This window comes from Sturnira hondurensis, unplaced genomic scaffold (assembly GCF_014824575.4).
Source record: "Sturnira hondurensis isolate 20B ecotype Veracruz unplaced genomic scaffold, ASM1482457v3 Scaffold0014430, whole genome shotgun sequence".
Lineage (NCBI taxonomy): Eukaryota > Metazoa > Chordata > Mammalia > Chiroptera > Phyllostomidae > Sturnira > Sturnira hondurensis.
This window is the reverse complement of record NW_028087061.1, coordinates 1,652,148-1,671,237: the sequence shown is the minus strand read 5'-3', so window position 1 is coordinate 1,671,237 and position 19,090 is coordinate 1,652,148. Positions and strand designations below refer to the sequence as shown.

At 52.8% G+C, this 19,090-nt stretch overlaps 1 protein-coding gene across 2 annotated transcripts; it reads right to left on the bottom strand.

The window, feature by feature from the left end:
• Positions 1-728: 728 nt before the first annotated feature.
• MTCH1 (mitochondrial carrier 1) lies at positions 729-17,789 on the bottom strand. Of its 2 annotated transcripts, none has more exons than XM_037063285.1 (12): positions 17,454-17,789; positions 13,657-13,741; positions 10,423-10,529; positions 9,946-10,023; positions 9,510-9,567; positions 9,009-9,060; positions 7,476-7,535; positions 5,214-5,358; positions 3,162-3,209; positions 2,926-2,993; positions 2,622-2,697; positions 729-1,549 (listed from the first exon to the last, which is right to left on the bottom strand). In XM_037063285.1, exons 1-12 carry the CDS (start codon positions 17,772-17,774, stop codon positions 1,478-1,480), a joined length of 1,170 nt encoding a protein of 389 aa, XP_036919180.1. In that variant the 5' UTR covers positions 17,775-17,789; the 3' UTR covers positions 729-1,477. The 2 variants fall into 2 exon arrangements, with proteins under 2 accessions (XP_036919180.1, XP_036919181.1); XM_037063286.1 differs by having other exon boundaries at positions 5,265-5,358.
• Positions 17,790-19,090: the final 1,301 nt, after the last annotated feature.

Here is a 19,090-nt window from a genome sequence, read left to right as displayed (position 1 = left end):
TCTTGGGGAATAAGGACCCATAACAAACTGCTCTCAAGTCAACTGTTACTAGGCCACTGGGGACAGCCAGTTCTGCAAAAGTGTCCTGGGGCCTTCCCTGGAGGTGACCCGGCCCACACCTGTGAAGTGCATGACCAAAGTCACCAGACCGCAATGTAAGAGCAAGGGCAAAGAAATACCTAGCTGAACTTCCATGGGAATTCAAACCCCATCAGATGGAAGCCCGTGATCTCCAAGACAGGATGCCCCATTTGTAAGTTTTGCCTGTTTATAGAACCCAGTGTTGGGTGGAAGTGAATGGAGGGGCACCCTGTCTCTTCTAGAGAAGGCAGGCCTTGGTGCTTACGCTGGGCCCATGCTGGCTCCTTCTGTAATCATGTGACTGCTACCCCAAAAGACTCAGTAAACTGCAAATGCCAAACAGTTCGGAAATGACAATTAGGGGTTTGGGTGGAACATTTTCTGAAGATGGAAAGCCTGTCTCCATGGTGACAGGCCTATGCACTACTTGTTGATCTGTAAACTGGCATCTCATCATGGTCTGATTCAGCAAATCGTCCAGTCTCCCTGGCGCCCCCTCCAGGCTGATCTCCACAGGGCCTGGCGCTCTGCATCCCAGGCTGAGCTGCTGCAGCCCTGGGCTCTACAGCCCCTCCGCACACTAACACTGGGGACTGAGAAAGATTACAGCTTTTAAACTCATCAAAATCAGAGACTCCCCACAAAACTCCAAATCACCACCAGTACATTTATTTGAGGGAGGAAAGGTCAAATCTTATCAGGAACTTTTAAACTGGGTAGGACTAAAGATACTGATCTGCCCAACTTCCGAGTGTGCACGACTGCACAGGTAACTAGAGCCTGTGCACAAAGCATCACTATTAAACCGATGAGCATTTGATGAGGGGACACATTCTGAGCGGTCACATGATTTCCCATTCAGAAGGTGCTGCCTTTGTTATCAGAAAAGTAGTGTTAGGGAAACAAAGGCAGAACCTAGCAATAGCTTCCTAGCACAGGCCTGGACATGATGGTGGCCTTGTGAAAAGGGACCGTGCCCTATTTACAAGCAGGAGAGCAACTCCCAGCTGAGCTGCAGGGTGAGAGCTGGGGCCGACCGGGGGTGGGATCTGCCACCGTGAGACTTTTCCCCTCCAACCTGGGCCTCTACGAGCCATTCTCTGGCCCCCTGCACAAAGCAGACATAGCAAATCTGTGGAGAAACGGGATTCCACCCCAGTTCCCCAGTCCTGCCCCACCTTCCCCAGGTCTAACAGGTGACCAATCACTGGGTGTAGCCTCACCCCCACCCAACCCCCACTTCCGGACAGACACATGGCAAACATGGACGCCGAAGTCCAGCTGGGCAGGAGCACATCTAGGTGTCGCTGGGTTGGAGTTGTCTCACAAGTGCCCGAGATGGACAGGCCTCAACCACAGTGGCCAGGCTGGGACAGCATGTGTTTAGTGATTCAGGTTACTCCAGGGCAAAGCACGATCCTGCTGACACCCGACGGAAAAGGAGGCTGGAGCCTCGGAAGAGCTGGCCCTGGATTGGAAGGAACAGTCAGGTCAGTCAGTGAAAGGGGAGGCCATCCTCCACATCCTGCCCCAGAGCAAGGCCAGCATGAAGCAAAGAGGGCTCCAGCAGCTCAGAGAGCCCAGGGTCGGGAGGAGGGCCTAGGCCTGCCTTCCAGAACACCAAGGTCCCAATCTGCCCGGCGCTAGAGTGGCTCACTTCATGCCCCAGAGTGTCCAGTGCTAATGGGCTACTTGGTAGGCACCCCCAAAGAGGTGGGTACTGGGGAGTACTGCCCATTTGGCTTCCGAGCCCAAGTGGTCTGGGCCACCTCCAATGCCCACAGGATGTGACACATGCAGAATGGACCAGAGTCACTGGGAAGAACTGCACCCTTTTCTTGCCTCACTGCTTCCCTTCTGTCTGTCCTCTTCTTAACCTGAGGCCAGTCATGCAATGGCTGCTCCCAGGCCACTGACCCATTTTACAAGGCAAATGCAAGGCTAGTAAAAGGCAAGAATCTGCCCTGGACATCAGGATCCTTGACCTCTGGATCTCCAGAGGAGATCCTGGAGCTCCAGCCAGGAGGAAGGTGCTTGGGCACAGAACATAAAACCCCAAGAATGGCCTGCTCAGCAGGCTCACCCTGTGGCCCAGCTCAACCCTCATGCTCTCCTGGGCCCTGGATGTACAGCAGGAGGGCTCAGCTTCCAGCAGCCACCTGCCTGGAAGGAGCTGGTCTCCAGCCCACAGCTGCATCTCCAGCCATGTCAAAGTCTAAGACAGGTTCTTGGGCTTCACCACCTCCCCATGGCTCCCTCATACTTGTTACTTGTTCTAAGAGTCTTAGAGTTGAAGAAAAAAGGGATCTTTTCTGATGTAAATTTTTAAGTAAACTCAGATCTAACTATCTCAAATCCTTCCTAAAATAAAGTGAAAAGTCAATTTAAATGCCTTAAACCAGGTCTATATCCTCCCCACTCACAACACTGGAACCCATGACAACCCCTTATCTTCCCGAACAATGACGCGCCCACGAAACCATTTCATGTGCTCGCCGTGTGGGAATGGGAAACACCTCCTCTTTCGGGAGCCTGCTTACCTGCACACTCAGGTACTTCCAGCAGTGAATCCAGGATTTGAACACTGGGGAGTAGGGGGGAAGCCCAGCCTGCAGCCTGCCAGGAAAAGAGAACATATAAGACCCAGAGCACACACAAGCTGACCAGCCAGGGAAAAGGAGACCTCAAGAAGGGATGGCTTGGAGCTGCCACCACCCACATCCTGAACCAGTCATCCCAAAGGGGGGCGGTGTACCCCAGAAGAAGCCAGGATGCCCAGTGGGATGAACCCACACAGCGCTGGTGGGAGGGGGCAAAGAGCCTGGTGGAGGGGTGCACACCTACCCACAGTTGTTCACAGCCATGAGGTCACCAACCAGCAGGAAGGGGTAGGTCAGCATGCTTACTGCAATCTGAAACCCAGGGACACCTGAGCGTCAGCAACCCCCTCACCAGCACCACCCCCAGGGCTCAAGGAGCAGGACTTGCTGTGCCAACACCCTGTACTAGGGCTGGTCTCTCCAAAGCCCCCCTACCCAGAGGCCCACAGGGCAGTGGGAAGGGCAGCTGGCTTGACTTACCCCCATCACAAATTTAGTGTAGCTCCGGATGGCCAGGGCCTGGCTGAACTGAAGAGACAGAAGGGAAGACCAGTTTGCCACAGGCAGCTCACCTCAGATGCAGGCATCAGATATGCAGACCTTCACCTGGTCTGTGCTACCTGGTCTGTGGTCCCCTCACCCCACCCTCCACCCTGGCCTCACACACCCACCGCGCATACTATGTTTCTTTCTGGGCCTGCTGGCAGCTTCCACAGCCTTGTAGCAGAGCCAAGGAAAGATCTGCAAAGCAGAAGTAGGATAACCAGACTAAAGGATGTCCATGACCTCACTGGGGATAGTGAGGAGCAGACGTGAAGGCCAGGCAAGTGGCATCCCTGGCTGCTGCCCTGCATAACTGCACCAAGCTGTGAGCTCTGAGGGCTTGGCCTGCGTCTGCCCTGACTAATGTCCAAGGCCTAACAGCCACCTGAATTCCCCAGGCACAAAATCCTAGTCTTGTAGCAAAATGAGAGAGGCAAGTCTGGGCTTCCTGTCACCTCCTGCCTCAGCAAACTCTCACCATCTTCAGGCCCCAACTCCTAAAACCTATTTTGCCCAGGAAGGGGGGCTACCTATTCCTGAGCTTCCTAGGGCAGGGCCATCCCACCAGATGGACACCCTGCAACCCTGGGTGCACGTCTGCTCAGCCCTCTGCCTGAGTGGCAGCTTCATCTTAGTCTTTCAGCCACACACAGAAGAGCAGTTGAAAAATACTTTCAATGAAGCTGCTGACTGCTGTTGGTGGTGACGTTAAGTGCAGCAGCCCCCGTTCAAACACCTGCCTACCTAGACAGGAGAAACCAATCAGCTGGGGATACGCCCCAGCCCAGACACCCCAGCTGTCCCAGCCTGGCTCTATGTGACTGCAGCAGCTCCCTGACACAAGAGGCCCCTGAGAAAGGGCAGGGCCATGGCTACTGTAACTGAAGACGGGAGCTGGCCTCTACAGAGCTGCTTGAATTTGTTCACATTGAAAGGCCTTTAAGACTCATCTACCCAAGTCAAACAGGCCAACAATTTCCCTCTGAGCAGAGGCTCTCAGTGGGGACAGGGCGCTCCTCACCACAGACTTGTGCCCAGACACACACACACACACACACACACACACACACACACACACACAGCTACACAGACACATGCAGACTGACCCCCACACCCGCTCCCCCCACCCCCCACTGGTGATTCTGGCAGACAGGTCCCTAACCCCTCCCTCACCTTCCTTCCTGGGGTTGGCAATCTCTGCCGTTGCAATGCCTGGCTACCAGAAAACCCCCACCAATCACTGTTCCCAGCTCTGGTCTTGATTCACATAGAACCAGCCAACCCATCATGTCCTTGGATGCCTTTCTCTCACAGCGCCTTTTCAAAGGACCAAGGCCTCCCTGCGCCTGTCCAACCTGTGGAGAGGCCTGTGTACAGCTGTCTGTGCAAGCCACTGCTATTGAAACAGTGGGGTGCTCCTGGGCAGTACACTTCCTAGCTGATTTGAAAAACCTCAAGAGGGGGAGCACTTCCTGTCCAGCACAGGAAAAATCTGGTCCCTGCCCTGTTGGTTCCCTCTAGAGGGCCCTTTAATGTCGGGGTCCCAACTTCTCTGCCTGCCCAGGTATACCAGGGTGGTGTACCTGTCCTAGTCCCTTCACGCCTGGGCTATCATTAGGATCAGACCCCATAATGTCCACAAAAGGATTCTGAAAATATAAAATACTGAGCAAAAGTTGAAGGGCTATTGTTAGCCTGTCTATTTCTGTTTCCTGCTCCCTAGTTGGGTCCTGAGTCAAACCAGTTTGGATAAGCAGGAACCTGTCTTATTTCTAAATCTGCCCAAGACAGGCATTCCATAAACTCCTGCAGGTGTCTGGAGGCATAGCCGACCTCGGGACAACCACTTCCTCTTCCCAGACCACCTCCCCAGGGGCCCTCTCTAGCCCTTGGGACCTGATGCTCAGAATCCCACAGTCCTCAAGTCTGCCTCAGACCCTGGGTACCAGCAGTACATGAAAAAACGGACAAGTCTTTGTTCCAACCAACCTGGGAACCTGGATTCTGGTCGTTTCCCAGCCCCCCTGGGGTGTCACTCACGCTGTCATCCACCAGGTAGGCATTGATGAAGTGGGCCAGCAGGTTACAACCCCACAAGAAAACCACATCTCCCAGGAGGTGAGGGATTAAGCCTCTAAAAGACAAGGTGAGCAAAGATGAGCTGGGGAGGGAAGAGACCATTTCCTGGAGGCTCCACACCCTGGAAGCAGAATGTTCCAAGCTCTGAACTTCAGCATCCTATACATCAGGCAAGAAGCCTGCAGGGCCGTGTGGGTCACCAGCTACCCACACCAGGAAGGCAGTGTTCCTTTCTCCAGGGGCCGGTGTTCTATGTTACATTTGACACCACAGATCAGTTTATGGTTTCACAAGCAGTTTTCAGACCACACAGGCCAGGCCTCAGGATGTGAATGCTACTAAATATGGGATTTTCCATGCAGATTATGAAAGAGCGCCTACATGCTGGTAGTCTCCTGGCCTCTTTACCTAATCAACTCTCACAAAACACTTTGCTCAATACAGCTGTAGTCTTCACCCGCAATGTTCTAATGAAGACATTCCATACAAGCCTTTACAAGGAAGACTGACTTTTAAAGTGATGGCATTTGTGATAAACACCTCTGCCAAAAGATATGGAAGGTTCCCTCAAAATACAGTGCTGAGGACAAAAAGCCAGACTGAGATCAATATATGGATCCTGTGTAAAATATATGGATCTTTCAGTAAATAATGTGCTTATTTACTTGTTCAGATATGAGATGACTTGAAAAGATTTCCAGAAGAATGGCTCTCTCTTAGGAGGAAGCAGAATCGTGATTTTTGAATTTTTAAAAGTCTTATTTCAAAATATTAAAAGTTCAAAAAATATAAGGAACACATCTATGTCATGAGGAGTATTAACAAAATAGGCGCCCACGAGCAGTTTCTCATCCTGCAGCCCCACCTGTGCTGATGGACGGTCCGCACACACCCTGTCGCACCTGCGTGCACTGCCTGCCCCACAAACAGGTTAGGAGAAAGGGAACCTGATGGTTAAATAACCCAACAGGAATGCTATTCACACACCAGAATAAAACTATACGAGTGTGGAAAATACCAGGGGTGGTGAGATGTACTGTTTTAAAGCCTGATGCACCAATCACACGGGCAAATGTGTACTCACATGTGTCTATGCATGTGTGTGTGCATACAAAGACACACACATATACATGTGTGTGTATACAAATCAAGGCTTGCCACCTCTGCACTGTTGACACTTGGGGCCGAAGAATTCTTTGTTGCAGGGGCTGACCTCTGCACTGCGGGATGTATGGCAGCACCCCAGCCTCTACCCACCAAACTCTAATTGTGACCACCACAAGCTGTCTTCAGACAGTACCAATGTCCCTGGAGGCAAACATCACCCCCTGATGAAAAACACACAGACATGGTCACTTCTGGGTTAAATGAGAGATGGTAAACAAAAACGCCTGGCCAACACATCCACAGCATGACTTAACAGATGGCCCCATTTTGGCATGTCCACGTCACTGCCTAGACCTTTAAGGACAAAGCAGTTGACACTTGTTAGCTCAGCTTTTGGGTTCCATTTGTGGGTTATTCTGTCTGGACACAGTCCTTTCAGTATGCAGTTTCTTTACAGGCAAAGTAAGGTGGGTGAAAGACTCAAGGAAGGTGAGGTGTCTGTGGCCTTTGGGAGATCATGTGCCCTGCTGAGAGGTGCTCTACATACCACAGGCCCAGAGGGGCCAGGTTTTCTGTCTTTTCAAGAAGTCAAAAATATGGATTATTATGTTGAAGATCCTAAAGGTTAAATGCAAAGAACTGATTTGTCAGAAATGCTGTCAAACAGAAGCCATCAACTGGAGTCAGCCTGTGAGCTGTCAGTGTTTGACCCCTAGTCCCTGTCACAGATTTCCAGTTATTTTCAGCAGTGAAACAAGGACAATGGAGCGCCCTTGCTCACGTCCACCCGCATGCCCTCCTCTGGCCCTGGGCTCAATCCAGCCAGCAGCAGACAAACTGCACCATCTGTGAGTGAGCCGTGATCTGGAAAGGGCTGGGCAGCTTTACCCTGATGATCCTCGGCTTTCACTTGCTGTGAAAGTGCAGCTACTCGGGCAGGAGGGTGTGGGGAGGGTGGGCAGAGGGGCAGGGCTTGTGGTTAGTCTGAGGCCAGCAGCTGTGGCCTAAGAGGTTGAGAGGGAGCCTGTTAGTAGAGCCAGATTTGCAGGGTACAAACTCACGTACACAAAGAATCCCAGCAGCCCCTCCTCTTTGAAAATCTTCCCAATGGAGCTCAGCACACCACTGTGAAGAAAGCAAGACAGGGACAGAGGTCACCCGGTCACCTGGAGAAGGCCCCCACCTCCTCACCCCTGCTCAGAGCCATCCAGTCCTGGCTGGGCAGGGCAGGGAAAATTCTGTTACCAGGCAGAACCAGTGGAGATTAGAGAGCTCTTATCTGGGAGTAGGGGCACTTACCTAGTTCACGGAGACCAGAGAAACCCTACCACCACCATCACCACCACCACCAGAACCCTAGCAGCGAGCAACCGCTGTTCTCCAGGGGTCTGGAATTTAGGAATAACCCTTCCGAGCCTGGGCTGCTGCACCATGCCTGGTGTTTCTCCGGCCTGGCCCTAGTGCTTATCTCTGGCTGAACACCCTTTAAGCAGAGAAGCCTGCACGACTCACACCATGAGAGCAGGTGGAGTGGCAAGTGGCGAGAACCACCTTTCCAGAGGGCACAAGAACACTAGGCCCTGCAGCAGGAGGTCCTGGAATCAGACAGCCCAGAAGCAGCCTGGACAAAGGCAACTGCCCACCCCTCCGCCCAGCAAGGAGCTTGAAAACAAGTGCCCTGGTCACCACAGCCTATAGGAGACTAGAGAATGGGCTCCTAGGTGTGACATGCAAAGGAGGCTCAGGACCTCTGTGACCTGTGGCTACCAATTCCAAGTAGCCCGTCCTATATGAAGCTCTGCAAAGCCTAGGTGCAGTAGTCGCCTAGGAAAGAGAAAGACGGTGGGAGCCAAAGCCCTGGCTAGTGCTGCTCCCAGGCCCCTGAGCCCTGCCAGGCCCCACTACCTTTCTTCTCAGGACAGTAGCTGGGCCACTCCTGATCCCATCTGCCAACCTCACATTTCAGTCTGGGGAAATGGGCCAATTTCCCATTAGTGAATCCAAAATGAGGCCCCATAGCAGCTGAGCTTCTTGGAGCAGTGGCCCCACAGGACAGTTACAGAGAAGAACTGAAGCCAGGAAATGGAACCTTAGAGAGGAAGGTAATGGGCATGTCCTCCTGCCACATGGAAGGCCCATGTCAACACACCCAGTCCCCCCACAGCACCCCTGAGCAGTGCAGTGCACACAGGTGCTAGTATTTGGTAACCAACTGAAGTGGAAAGAGGAGGATCGAGCTGTAAGCCAGGTGCAATGACAGGTGGGGAAATCGTTAGGGCATAACCCAGGAGCCCAGGAGGGAATCCTGGCTCAGTCCTAAGTGGCAGAATCAGCTCTGCTGCCAGGACTCCATATCCAAGCCAACTCTGATGGCACTCACCGCCCTTGCAGGGTCCCAGGCTCATCCTGGGCAGCCCTGACAAGAGATACAGCGAAAATGCCCCTGGACACAGACAATGGGAATCACCATATTCGTCTGGAGTCAGCACATTAGAACTAGGGCAGAAGAGGGGCAGTGACTGACCCAGAACAGCCCGTCCTGGCAGACTCTGAATGGTGACAAGGCCACACCTATCTGTCCCAAGGAGAATTACCCACCTGTACTTAGCTTCCCGTCCCACAAACTGAACCATGCAGCGCATTGAGATGACTGGAGAAAAAGAAAACACACAGGTAACCTGAGGCAAACACACAAAGCCCACAATGCCCCGTTGTGGGGGCCTGCTGCAGAGGCCACCATTCAACACAGCCCGGGGCAGGAGGGGAGGAGGGGCTCTGGGCTTCGCCATCACACCCCATGACCACGGCATCCCATTTCCTTTGCCTGGGGAAAGCCCCAGCTCCCTTCGGACAGGACTCCTGGCAGGCATGTACATGTCACTGCCTAGACCTTTAAAGGCAAAGCAAATGACACTTGTTAAGCCTGGCTTTTAGGTTCCGTTTGTGGGTTATTCTGTCTGGACACTTTCGGTATGCAGTTTCTCTACAGGTAAAATAAGGCAGGTGACAGACACCAAGGAAGGTGTCTCTCCCCAGTGGGGTTGCCAGGGAATACTCCTACCCCACCGCCAGCTACAGTCCTCCAGGAGGGCTGCTCACCGTGCAGGGGGTGGGCCAGCATGCGGGACACACACTGCATCATCATCTCGTAGGAGGTCTGTAAGAGAGCAGAGGGGGACACTCGGTTGGTTCAGCCTGTCTCTGGAACTGGCACTCCTGCAAAACTAAGAAATCGGGTGGAGAACAACCTGAGATTCCGCAGCTCCCATGTGGGGCTACTCTGAGATGGCCCCACTTGTCACCCACCCCCCAATTCCTTCCACCCAGGAGTGCTACCAGGTCCTAGGCCAGGCCCCATGATGGCTCAAGGCTTTCTGAGATTCCCTGTGTGTCCACAATGGGGCTCCTTCTATATCCCCGTCCCATGCAAGTACAAGGACCCCATCTCGAGACTTTTCAATGACCTGCCCAGCTCTGCAGTGAGAAATACCCTGACCCCCCTCCCAGGGCCTCGCCCTCCAATTCCAACACCCACCTCCTTCACCACTTTCCTCAGAGAAGTCTTCATGTCATCCTTATTGGAAACCTGCTCGATCTCATCTGGAGGGAAAACCTGAGACACAAAAAACAAGAGGGCCAAAAGCAAAACACAGATATGCTTCCCAAAGGTGGCTCCCGGGGCAGAGACAGTAGGATGCAGCTTCCACAACTTTCTCTGGAGTGCCCATTAGCTGGGCCAGCCTCAGGTAACCCCCGGGGCTGGAGCTCGGGGCAGAAAGGCCGTGCCCGGTGTCACAGCTATGGGAAAGCAGCAGGGCTGTGGGGCAGGGACCCTCCCAGTCAAGGAGTCTCGGCGTTCGGCCACCAGGGTTAGGAGCCTGGCTGCTGTGCGGGGTGGAGGCCCCACCAATGTGGGAATGGAGCTGCTGGACCAGTGCACACGGCTACCTGGGGACGGCAGGGAGCTCAGGGGCAGGGAGCTCAGGGGAACCGTACTCTGCCCGAGGCTCACCTTCTTCATGCTGCCCCGAGTCACGGTGGAGAGGGCATTGGACATCAGGCGGGGGCTCAGGCCTCGGAAGAGCCCTATCTTCCCATCCACCTGCACAATGTACTTGGCTGTAAGGAAGCAGAGGTGGCAGCGTCACACCCAGCCAGACGCCCACTCCTGAGTCACACTCACGCCCGGACCAGGTGCCCATCCCTCGGTACATGCTGCCGTCTGTCACCAAGGGGAGCATCGGTCCAGGACCCTGGAGGTGATCAGGCCCCACCCCAATTTCTTCTCTATTCCCTGCTCCTCTGTGTAAAAGCCTTCAAAACATTTCTGACAAGATCACACATTTCCTTTTCTTTAGCTTTGAAATATCTACTCGGCAAACTCAAGTGTCATTTTTTTAACTCAGCAACTTTAGTGCTGCAACCCAGACACCAACTCTGTTGTATATAAAGAAATACTGTTCTCAGGGGAAAGGGAAAAAAAAGGAAGAAGGCAGAGTTCCCACAGTCAGTGATAGTTTGCAACCCAGGGGAGGAAAAAAGAAAAAGGGCCCCCAGAAGGAAGGCTCCAAAGTGTCCCCTGGGTGTGCCAAGGAAGGGCATCCCCACCCTGTCACTGTGCTTTGCCCAGGGTCCCACCTGGCCCGTTGCCATTTATTTTATTATTTAAAGGTTTCATTTATTTTTAGAGAGAGGGGAAGGGAGGGAGAAAGAGAAACATTGACCAGCTGCCCCTCACAGGCCCCAACAGGCGATGAATCCACACCCTAGGCATGTGCCCTGACCGGGAACTGAACTGGCAACCTTCTGCATTGCAGGACGTTTAACCGAGCCACACCAGTCAAGGCACTGACTGGCATTTATTCATCAAGATGGGGAGGAGGGTGGGGGGAACAAGCAGAGGAGTAACCAAAACAGAGGCACCAGTGAACTACTTCACAGAAAAAACTTCAGCCGTCAGGGAAGCTAGACCCTACCAGTTAGTCAGTGTTTTTTCATTAGGGTCTCTGGAAGGACCCCCTTTTTAATGTCTTATTTTATGCAATATCAACTTTTAAGCTACATTCAAAAAGGAGCTGTATTTTTCTGAATACTTGGAAGCTGGCAGAACACTCTCTCAGACAATGGGCTCCCTGCACACCCACAACTTAGCTCTCCGGCACCGCACAGTGGCAGGAGCCAGCACGCCAGGCCTTTCGTCTGCAACATGTCTGCCAACCCGCAACCCCATGTCGCTGCTAGCTCCGGCTTTCACTGGGGCCCAAGCACCTGTTACCTGCCTGTTCAACTTCCTGAGATGGGTGGGGCCGGGCAGAGAGGAGTGGGGGTGCGAGGGCCCTGGATGGTGTGGCAAGGCGCCCTGCTTCAAAGCGAACAGCAGAAGGAAGGTTTATCTTGGGGGAGGGGAGCTCCGGTCAGTAAGAGGGAGAGCGGAAGGGTAAAGCCGAAGTGTACTCTCTAGCGAGACACTTAACCTCTTTCTATCCGACTTGCCCGCCAGTGAAGAAAGAATTAAGGACCCCTATTTCTCCTCACCTCAGAGATGAAGCATAAACAAGTGAGAGTGGAGAAAGGCAGGAAGAAAACAGAGAGAAAAGGCCCCGTGGCTGGCCAGAGACTCCTTCATTATAGGGGTTCTCTGCAGGCCCTGGAACCCTCCAGAAGTTCTTTTCATTACAACCTCCCTGCGACATGCAGAGGAGCAGGTGCTGTCCGGGCAGGCCCTAGACGTCCCCACAGCCGAGCCCTCTCCCTGGTAGAAGAGCCACATGGTGCCTGGAACCACCCAGTGGGCATCTGCCGTGACATCTGGACTGAAACAACAGGTATGTAAACTGGGGTGGGGGGAGCACCTCAGAACTCTGCTCATCTCTGCAAGAGGCAGTAAAGTGAGTCAAGACCTCTCCGCCTGAGTGCTTTCGGGAGCGACTGTGTTGTGGGCAGGGCCGGCCCAGGTTCTGAGGCCCTTGCGTGGCAGCAGCACTGAGCCGGCAACAGAGAAACGACCCAGGAGGGGCTGGCAGCCTGCCCCCCCGGCCGCCCAGCATCCAGTGCTGACTGTGGCCGCCGGTCTCACTCTACTTCGGGGTGGAGGACCTTCCTAATTCTGATTTCCCCTCCCCAACAGTAACAACTGTAAGTAAAAACAAATATGAACATATTTCCCCATCAAATGACATGTTCCGCCTGGCCCCGGACTGTCCTCAACAACATGGTGGCAAGACTGAAAGAGAATCATCACATCAGATTCTTCCAAAAGTGCATAAAGTGAAAAAAAGGTAACAGGAGGCGAAGCCCTGAGTTATTCAGTAGATAGAAAGATTTCCAGAGAACATTCTGGAGTGACCAAACAGGTGAGAACAAAGGTAGCGGAAGCATGAGGGGGCCAGCTGGCCGTAAACACGAACAATAAAGGCACATTTAAACAAAGTCTCCGTCATGGGCAACCTGTGAGGGCAGGGACTAGGCAGGGACAGTGATAGTGGACTTGAAAAGACTGTGGGCAGCTGGCACCCATGGGCCAGAGGATGAGCAGTAGAGGCAGCCAGGAGGGCTTCACTGGCATCGGGCAAGCTCCACTCTGTTGGGCCTCTTGGTGGAGAGACCTCCTGACAGGCAGGGCTGCTTGGAGCAGGGAGATGTACAAAGGGCCAGGCAGGAAGGCACTGATGCCACTTTGCAGAGGGACTACGTGGCCAGGGCAGTTAAGTGGCCTGCTCGAGCTCACAGAGCTGGTCAGGGCACGCCAGAGCTGAAGCCACAACTCGCTGCTCACTGGTCTACACCCAGTGGGTGGAGATGCGGTGAGCTGGCACCATGCCTGGGGAACACAAGGAAAAGGATGGAGAAAGGAGGAAAGGACCTAGGAGGTCCCAACAGGCCTCCTGCTAGAGTAGCAGGAAAGCAGAAAGGCTAGTAAGGGGGTCAGGCTGCTCAGAAGGCAAAATTCATCCCCCTGCCTCATCCCCGGCACAACCAGGATGACAGGGGCCAGTGTCCTGACGGGCCCCTCCTTGGAGGCCCTGTCTGCCCTCCCCCTGCCTGAGCAGAGGAGCTGGACCAGAGCTGTCCTGTTCACCTGCTCTGCCCCCAAACCCTGGTGCCTCTCTGCCACACTCCAGGATCTCCTCCTCCACTCCAGCTCTGACTCTGGGTGCCATGCTACCCACAGCGTTCCCCAGGGCCAGCTGGACCTGCTCCCCATTGGATGCTCTTTAGGGCTTTCCTGCCTAGGCAGCATACTCACCGTAGGTGAAGAAGCTCGGCAGATAGAGGACCTTCCTCCCCAGCACATTGGTCCCAATGGTGGGGGGCATCGGCTCATGGCCCACCTTCAGAATCAACATATACAAAAGGAAGGTCAGATTCTACTGCAGGTTCAGTCTCACTGCTTCTCATCTTCGCAGGCCTCTAACTCTTCTTTCCATAAATTCTCATGCTGTTTCTGTTGATAACCATTAGTATCCTGAAATCTCCCAATAAACAGAATTGTCTAGTCCCAGATACTACCCCTACCACAATGCCAGTCACCTGCATTCCCCAACACTGTTACCTTGAAATTCCAGATATTCCCAGGGAAAACACCCCATTTTTATATACTTCAAACCCTATGCTCACCTCAGAATAAATCTCATTTATTCTCAACTCCAGGTTAAAAACTTCAAAGTCTTGATCCGAAATGTGGCAACACTAAAATCTCAGTCCCAAAGACAGCTCAGTTCCAAGCACCTCATTGCAAAGTTCACCCCACAACTCAAATGTTTTACTCAAAAGATGCAACAAACCTGTCCTTCTCACTCCCAGGCAGAACAAACTATTCGCTCAAATCCCAGTAATTCAAAATATTCCTCAACTATGTTCTAATCTCAATCACCCATGTCCCCGTGACAGAATGTCCCCACGTTTGTGGGACAACGGTTACTCTTGCTGTGTAGAGCTGGTTATATCTGTTCAACTCATGGGTAGGTGAAAGACCAAGGCACCCCCCCACCCCCGGTGAGGACGGGGGCAGTCACTGAGGGGTGAGGCTGTTTGCTATGCTGCCAATTAATGATAGGCTCTCTGCTGCCAGGCAGGAGGCAAGGGGTCTAGGAGACTAGCACCTAAGTGGGGTGTGAGAAGTCTCCTTCCATGACAGGGGACAGCAGCCCTGTCTGTCAAAGCAGGCCAGCTTGGGTCATGAATCCGGGCAGCAACTCTTGAATGTGGAAAGCAGAACCTAAAAAACTGGACTAGGTATGCTTCTAGTGCTTTCCTGGCTTGACTTTCTTCTTTGCTGTAGTGTTTTTGAAAGTTGACACTAACCCTATGGATGTGATTCTGAGCTAAGTGACAGATTACTGATTATAAATTTAGAAACCCCCTATGGATGGAACCTTTTTAAAGATATTCTATCCCAGGGGAGTTGGAGAAAAGGGATGAGCCAGATCGCCTGAGCAAGTTAGCCCTCCCCTTCTAGACCTTTCCCCTTCTAGGGTAAAAGCTCAAAAGCTCTGAGTTGTCTTGTTTTCGTTCTCGAACACAGGCGAAACTCCCTTTATCACTGCTGCTTTAAGTCTGAGCTACTGCTTCTGTACTGTCTTACCCAGTCCAGTCACAACTTGCAAGTCCCCTGATTCCAATTTCACCCCTAAATCTGTTGTGCCCCCTCCCCCATGTCCCCATAGCTCCCAGACCTATCGAGTCTGTTATTTTTAACTTCCACCCAGGTTATCAAAGGCACACTGGCCATATTTCACCCCTGTTCTCCTTGTCCTCAAGTTTTCATCAGTTGCGTCCAAGTCATACCAGCCCAATTTCATCCCCAAGTCTATTAACCCAGTCTGCAGCTGTGGCTCTGGATCAGATACTGGCAAAGCCAGTCCATCACCCTTAAATTTCCAAACCTAACGCCCACAAGCCCTGATCTGAGGCACTGCATTGTGATGTACCTAACCTAGACAACCCCAAATCTGCCACTCCAATCCCAATACCAACCCCAAACTGGTATCTGCCTTTTTGCAAAATGTTACTGATTCCCAAGCTATACCCGTTAAGATTTCAGCCTAAAATATGTTATGCTCAGTACCAGCTGAATTCAAATCAGATAGGCCACCTATCACCCCAACCCAGCTCACTTATCCTTACCGCCCCCACCATCCAGTTCTCACCCTTTTGTCTCCCTTCATTCCTCAATTCCCCCTTCTCCCTCATTCCCAATTCTCTCTTCAAGTCACCGTTATTTCAATTTTCTTCTCAAACCTCTAAACCAAATTTTCAATGGTCCAAATGACAAACCCACTTTCTACTTCTCTCACATGGCACCCCCATTCCTATATCCCAGCATCCTCCACTCCTCAGACCCTCCTATCTGCCACCATTTCATTCCAACAACCGAAAAACTCAACGCCCAGTACCCCTTGTTTTACATCTCAGATGCCAATTTCTCCCCCAAATCTATAATCTCAGTTGCTGTAAATACAATCCTAATTCCCTAAGTAGAGCAGTCCTCACTCCCAAATCACCACCAAACACCCGTCTGGACCTTCCCCCCACCAACTGTTTCCAAATTTCAGTCACACTTAGTTTTTAGCCAGGCACCCTGATGTTCCTGACTGAATCTCCCCATTCCCTGTTATATTCCTGGTCACACTTCCCCAGTCCATCACCCTATTCCTTAGATTTCAATTACTCCCATTCAAGTCCTCTTGTTCCAACTGTATCTCCCATTCTGTCAGTATAATTATAAAGATAGTAAATCTGACACCCATTTGCCTCAATTTAAATCAAACCTCAAATCTTGGTTGGGTCTCCATCTCAATTTTTACCCCCTGCCCGCTTTTCTTCACTGGAAAATTCTAGGCTGAATCGTCTCAGTCATCAATCTAGCCCCAAACCATCCCTATCTAAATGGCAAGCATCTCCATCGCCCCTTCCCGAATTCTGCCAAATGCATCCCTCCAGCCTATCTCTTTCCAACTCAATCTCAAGAAGCCTGCTTCACCTGTAAGGCATTGTTGGCAACCACCGATACACCCAGTACACCTGCATGGCACCGTTCCAGATACATCCCTACCTTGGCCTCAGTTTCTGCCAGCTCCCCTCTATCCTGTCACTCTATGTCCCAACTACCCCTTCTTCCCAATTCCAATACTTTCAAACCCCTTCAGCTCATCCCACCAGATACAAAGACTGTAATTCCCATCTCCCTACCAAACCGGACTTCCATTTTCTCCTCAAAATGCGTCATACCTTTCCCCCTAAAAGCCTCCTCCTGGCTTCTCTCTCCAAACAAAACACCACCAGTCCCCTCCCCCAATGAGACGCCGTATCTCCCCCCTTCCCGACAACGCGTCACCCCGTCCCCTCCTCCCACCAAATCCGTCGTCGCCATCAGATCCAGAGACCCCATCTGCTAACCAAAAGCTCTCCCCTGCTAAATCCTCTGGCTTCGCCCTCTCCCATCAAATTCCCTGACCATGAATTTCATTGCCACCGTTCCTTCCACCCGGGAGTCTGATGCCCTTTTTCCTTTCCTAAATTTTTGGCCCTGGCCTCCTGTCCTTTGTTTTACCAACCCCTTTTTAATCTATCCCTATCAAATGCAGAGCTCTTGCTTCTCTCTGCCCTAAATATGTGTTTATCTTCTAAATACTTTTCCTTGGCCCCCAACCCTCCTCCTACCCATTCGCCAAAACTTCCCGCCCTTCTCCCAATTCTGTTGCTTCTTTAGTCACCCCAAAATGATACCCCCTCCTGCTTATTCCAAGTTCATCTTTTCATTCCTGAAACCCGTCTCTCTATCCCATCGCCCTCTCCTTCCACCGTCTCAAATCTGTCGCTTCGAACCCTTCGCCCACTCTCCTGCACCTCCAAACCTGCTCCTCCTGCATCCCCAAACTCCTCCATTTCCCTCCTCTCCTATTCCTTCGGCCCACCAAAACCTCTGTCTCTGCCCTTCTCCCAAGTCCGTCGTCATCGACTCCTCGGACCCAATCTGTCCAAATCGAGGCCTGTCACCTCCACAGGGGCCGCCACCTCCCTACGGTGCCCCCAGTCCCCGACCTGGATGAGCAGTTTCACGTAGAGCAGCGGATGGCTGAGCGCCGTCACGCCCGCACCCAGAGCCACGAAAAGAGCCTCGGTGGTCGGGGCGTTGTCCCCGGAGCCCAAGCCTCCGGACGCTCCGTCCATCCTGCGAGCCGAGGGCTGCGCCGCAGGCCGAGGGTGGCGCGGATGTGCGCGGTGCGCGGGCGGCGGGTCCCGAGCCCGGGCCTCGACCCCCGCTGCCGCTCCGCCCCGAGCTCCGGCTCCTGCTCCAGCTCCCGCCATCCCCGCGGCGCCGCCGCGAGCCCAAGGCGCCACTTCCGGGTCCAAGGCCCCCATGGCGCGGGGCGGCGAGGTCACTCCCCGTCACGTGACGGACGGCGCCCCGCCCCTCGCTGGCGTTGGGGGCTGGACTCGGGCCGCACTGCTCGGAGGTCGCGGGAGGGTATACACTGGATTCGTTTTCCCCTGTGGAGTTGGGACTGGGCGTCACTCTGAGTGGCAGGTCCAGGGTCCGTGGTCCCGGGTGGCCGGAGTCGCGGGCTCCGGGCCTGTGTAGGCCTTCGCAGGCCTGGGTGCTCCCCCGAGAACCCCAGAGAGCGGCGGGGGCGGGGCTTGGAGGCTGTGTATACCAGACAACCCCAACGTGGTCTTCGGCATTTCTAAGCCCCATCCCCGGCTTCGCGAGTTTTCGCTACAGTTCTGTGGCCGCCTCTTCGCGTTACAGATCCCTGGCAGAGTACCCAGCAAGGCCTCTTGCTGCAGGGCGACCCCTCCGCAGTCTCCAGACCTGTCTTACCCCTTCGGCTTCCCCAGCAGACCAGATCCAGTAGCCCCTTGGCGATGTGGCCAGCTTCCTTTGCACTTAGGGGCTTTGGCGCCTAAGGTTAGAAAATGTGTTTTGCTCTTAAGTACTTGGCCAATCTCCCTCAGTAGGTCCGGAGGGCGGGAGGTGGTGTTTAATCAGTCGTTCAATAGGAGCATGCACTGTGCCTGGTAGGTGTCTGTAGTCTAATCTTTAGGTAATAAAAATTAATAAGTGGCCCTAAAATCGCACATTAGTGCTAGACACATTTCTAGATGTGCTTTGCACCATGTTAATTCCAGTATAATTCTCACAGCAACCCGGGGAGAAATGTTAGAGGACCATAGCTGGTCCTTTAATAACATTTTGCTCAATTTCGTTTGTTTATAACAGTTGCACGTTAATGAGGTATATGGGAAGTAACCTCATGTTTGCATCAATTAGCTTTTAGTGAAATCGTTTTTGTTACAGGTGTAAGGGAGAACCTACTGTATTCATTACGGAAAATGCCCTGTTCCTGTTTGTAAAATGCACGCTCCTGCAGTGATACCTAGAACCGTGCTCCTCAGCTTGTGAAGGTGCTCAGTAAAGGTTTCTGTTTTAATGGAAAGGAATCTGGTAACCCAGAGTCTGCAGGAACGCAGCAGTGGGGCACCTTTCTCTTTTGCCTGTGTTGATCATGTGTTCATTATGAGAAAGTTCTGTCGTCTTCTTTTTTAAAAAAAGATTTGTGGGTTTTTTTTTTTTTTTTTTTTAGAGGAAAGAAATGGAGAAAGAGGGAGAGAAACATTGATGTGCCAGAGAGGCACTGGAACATCCAAAGGATTGGCTGCCTCTTGCATGCCCCCAA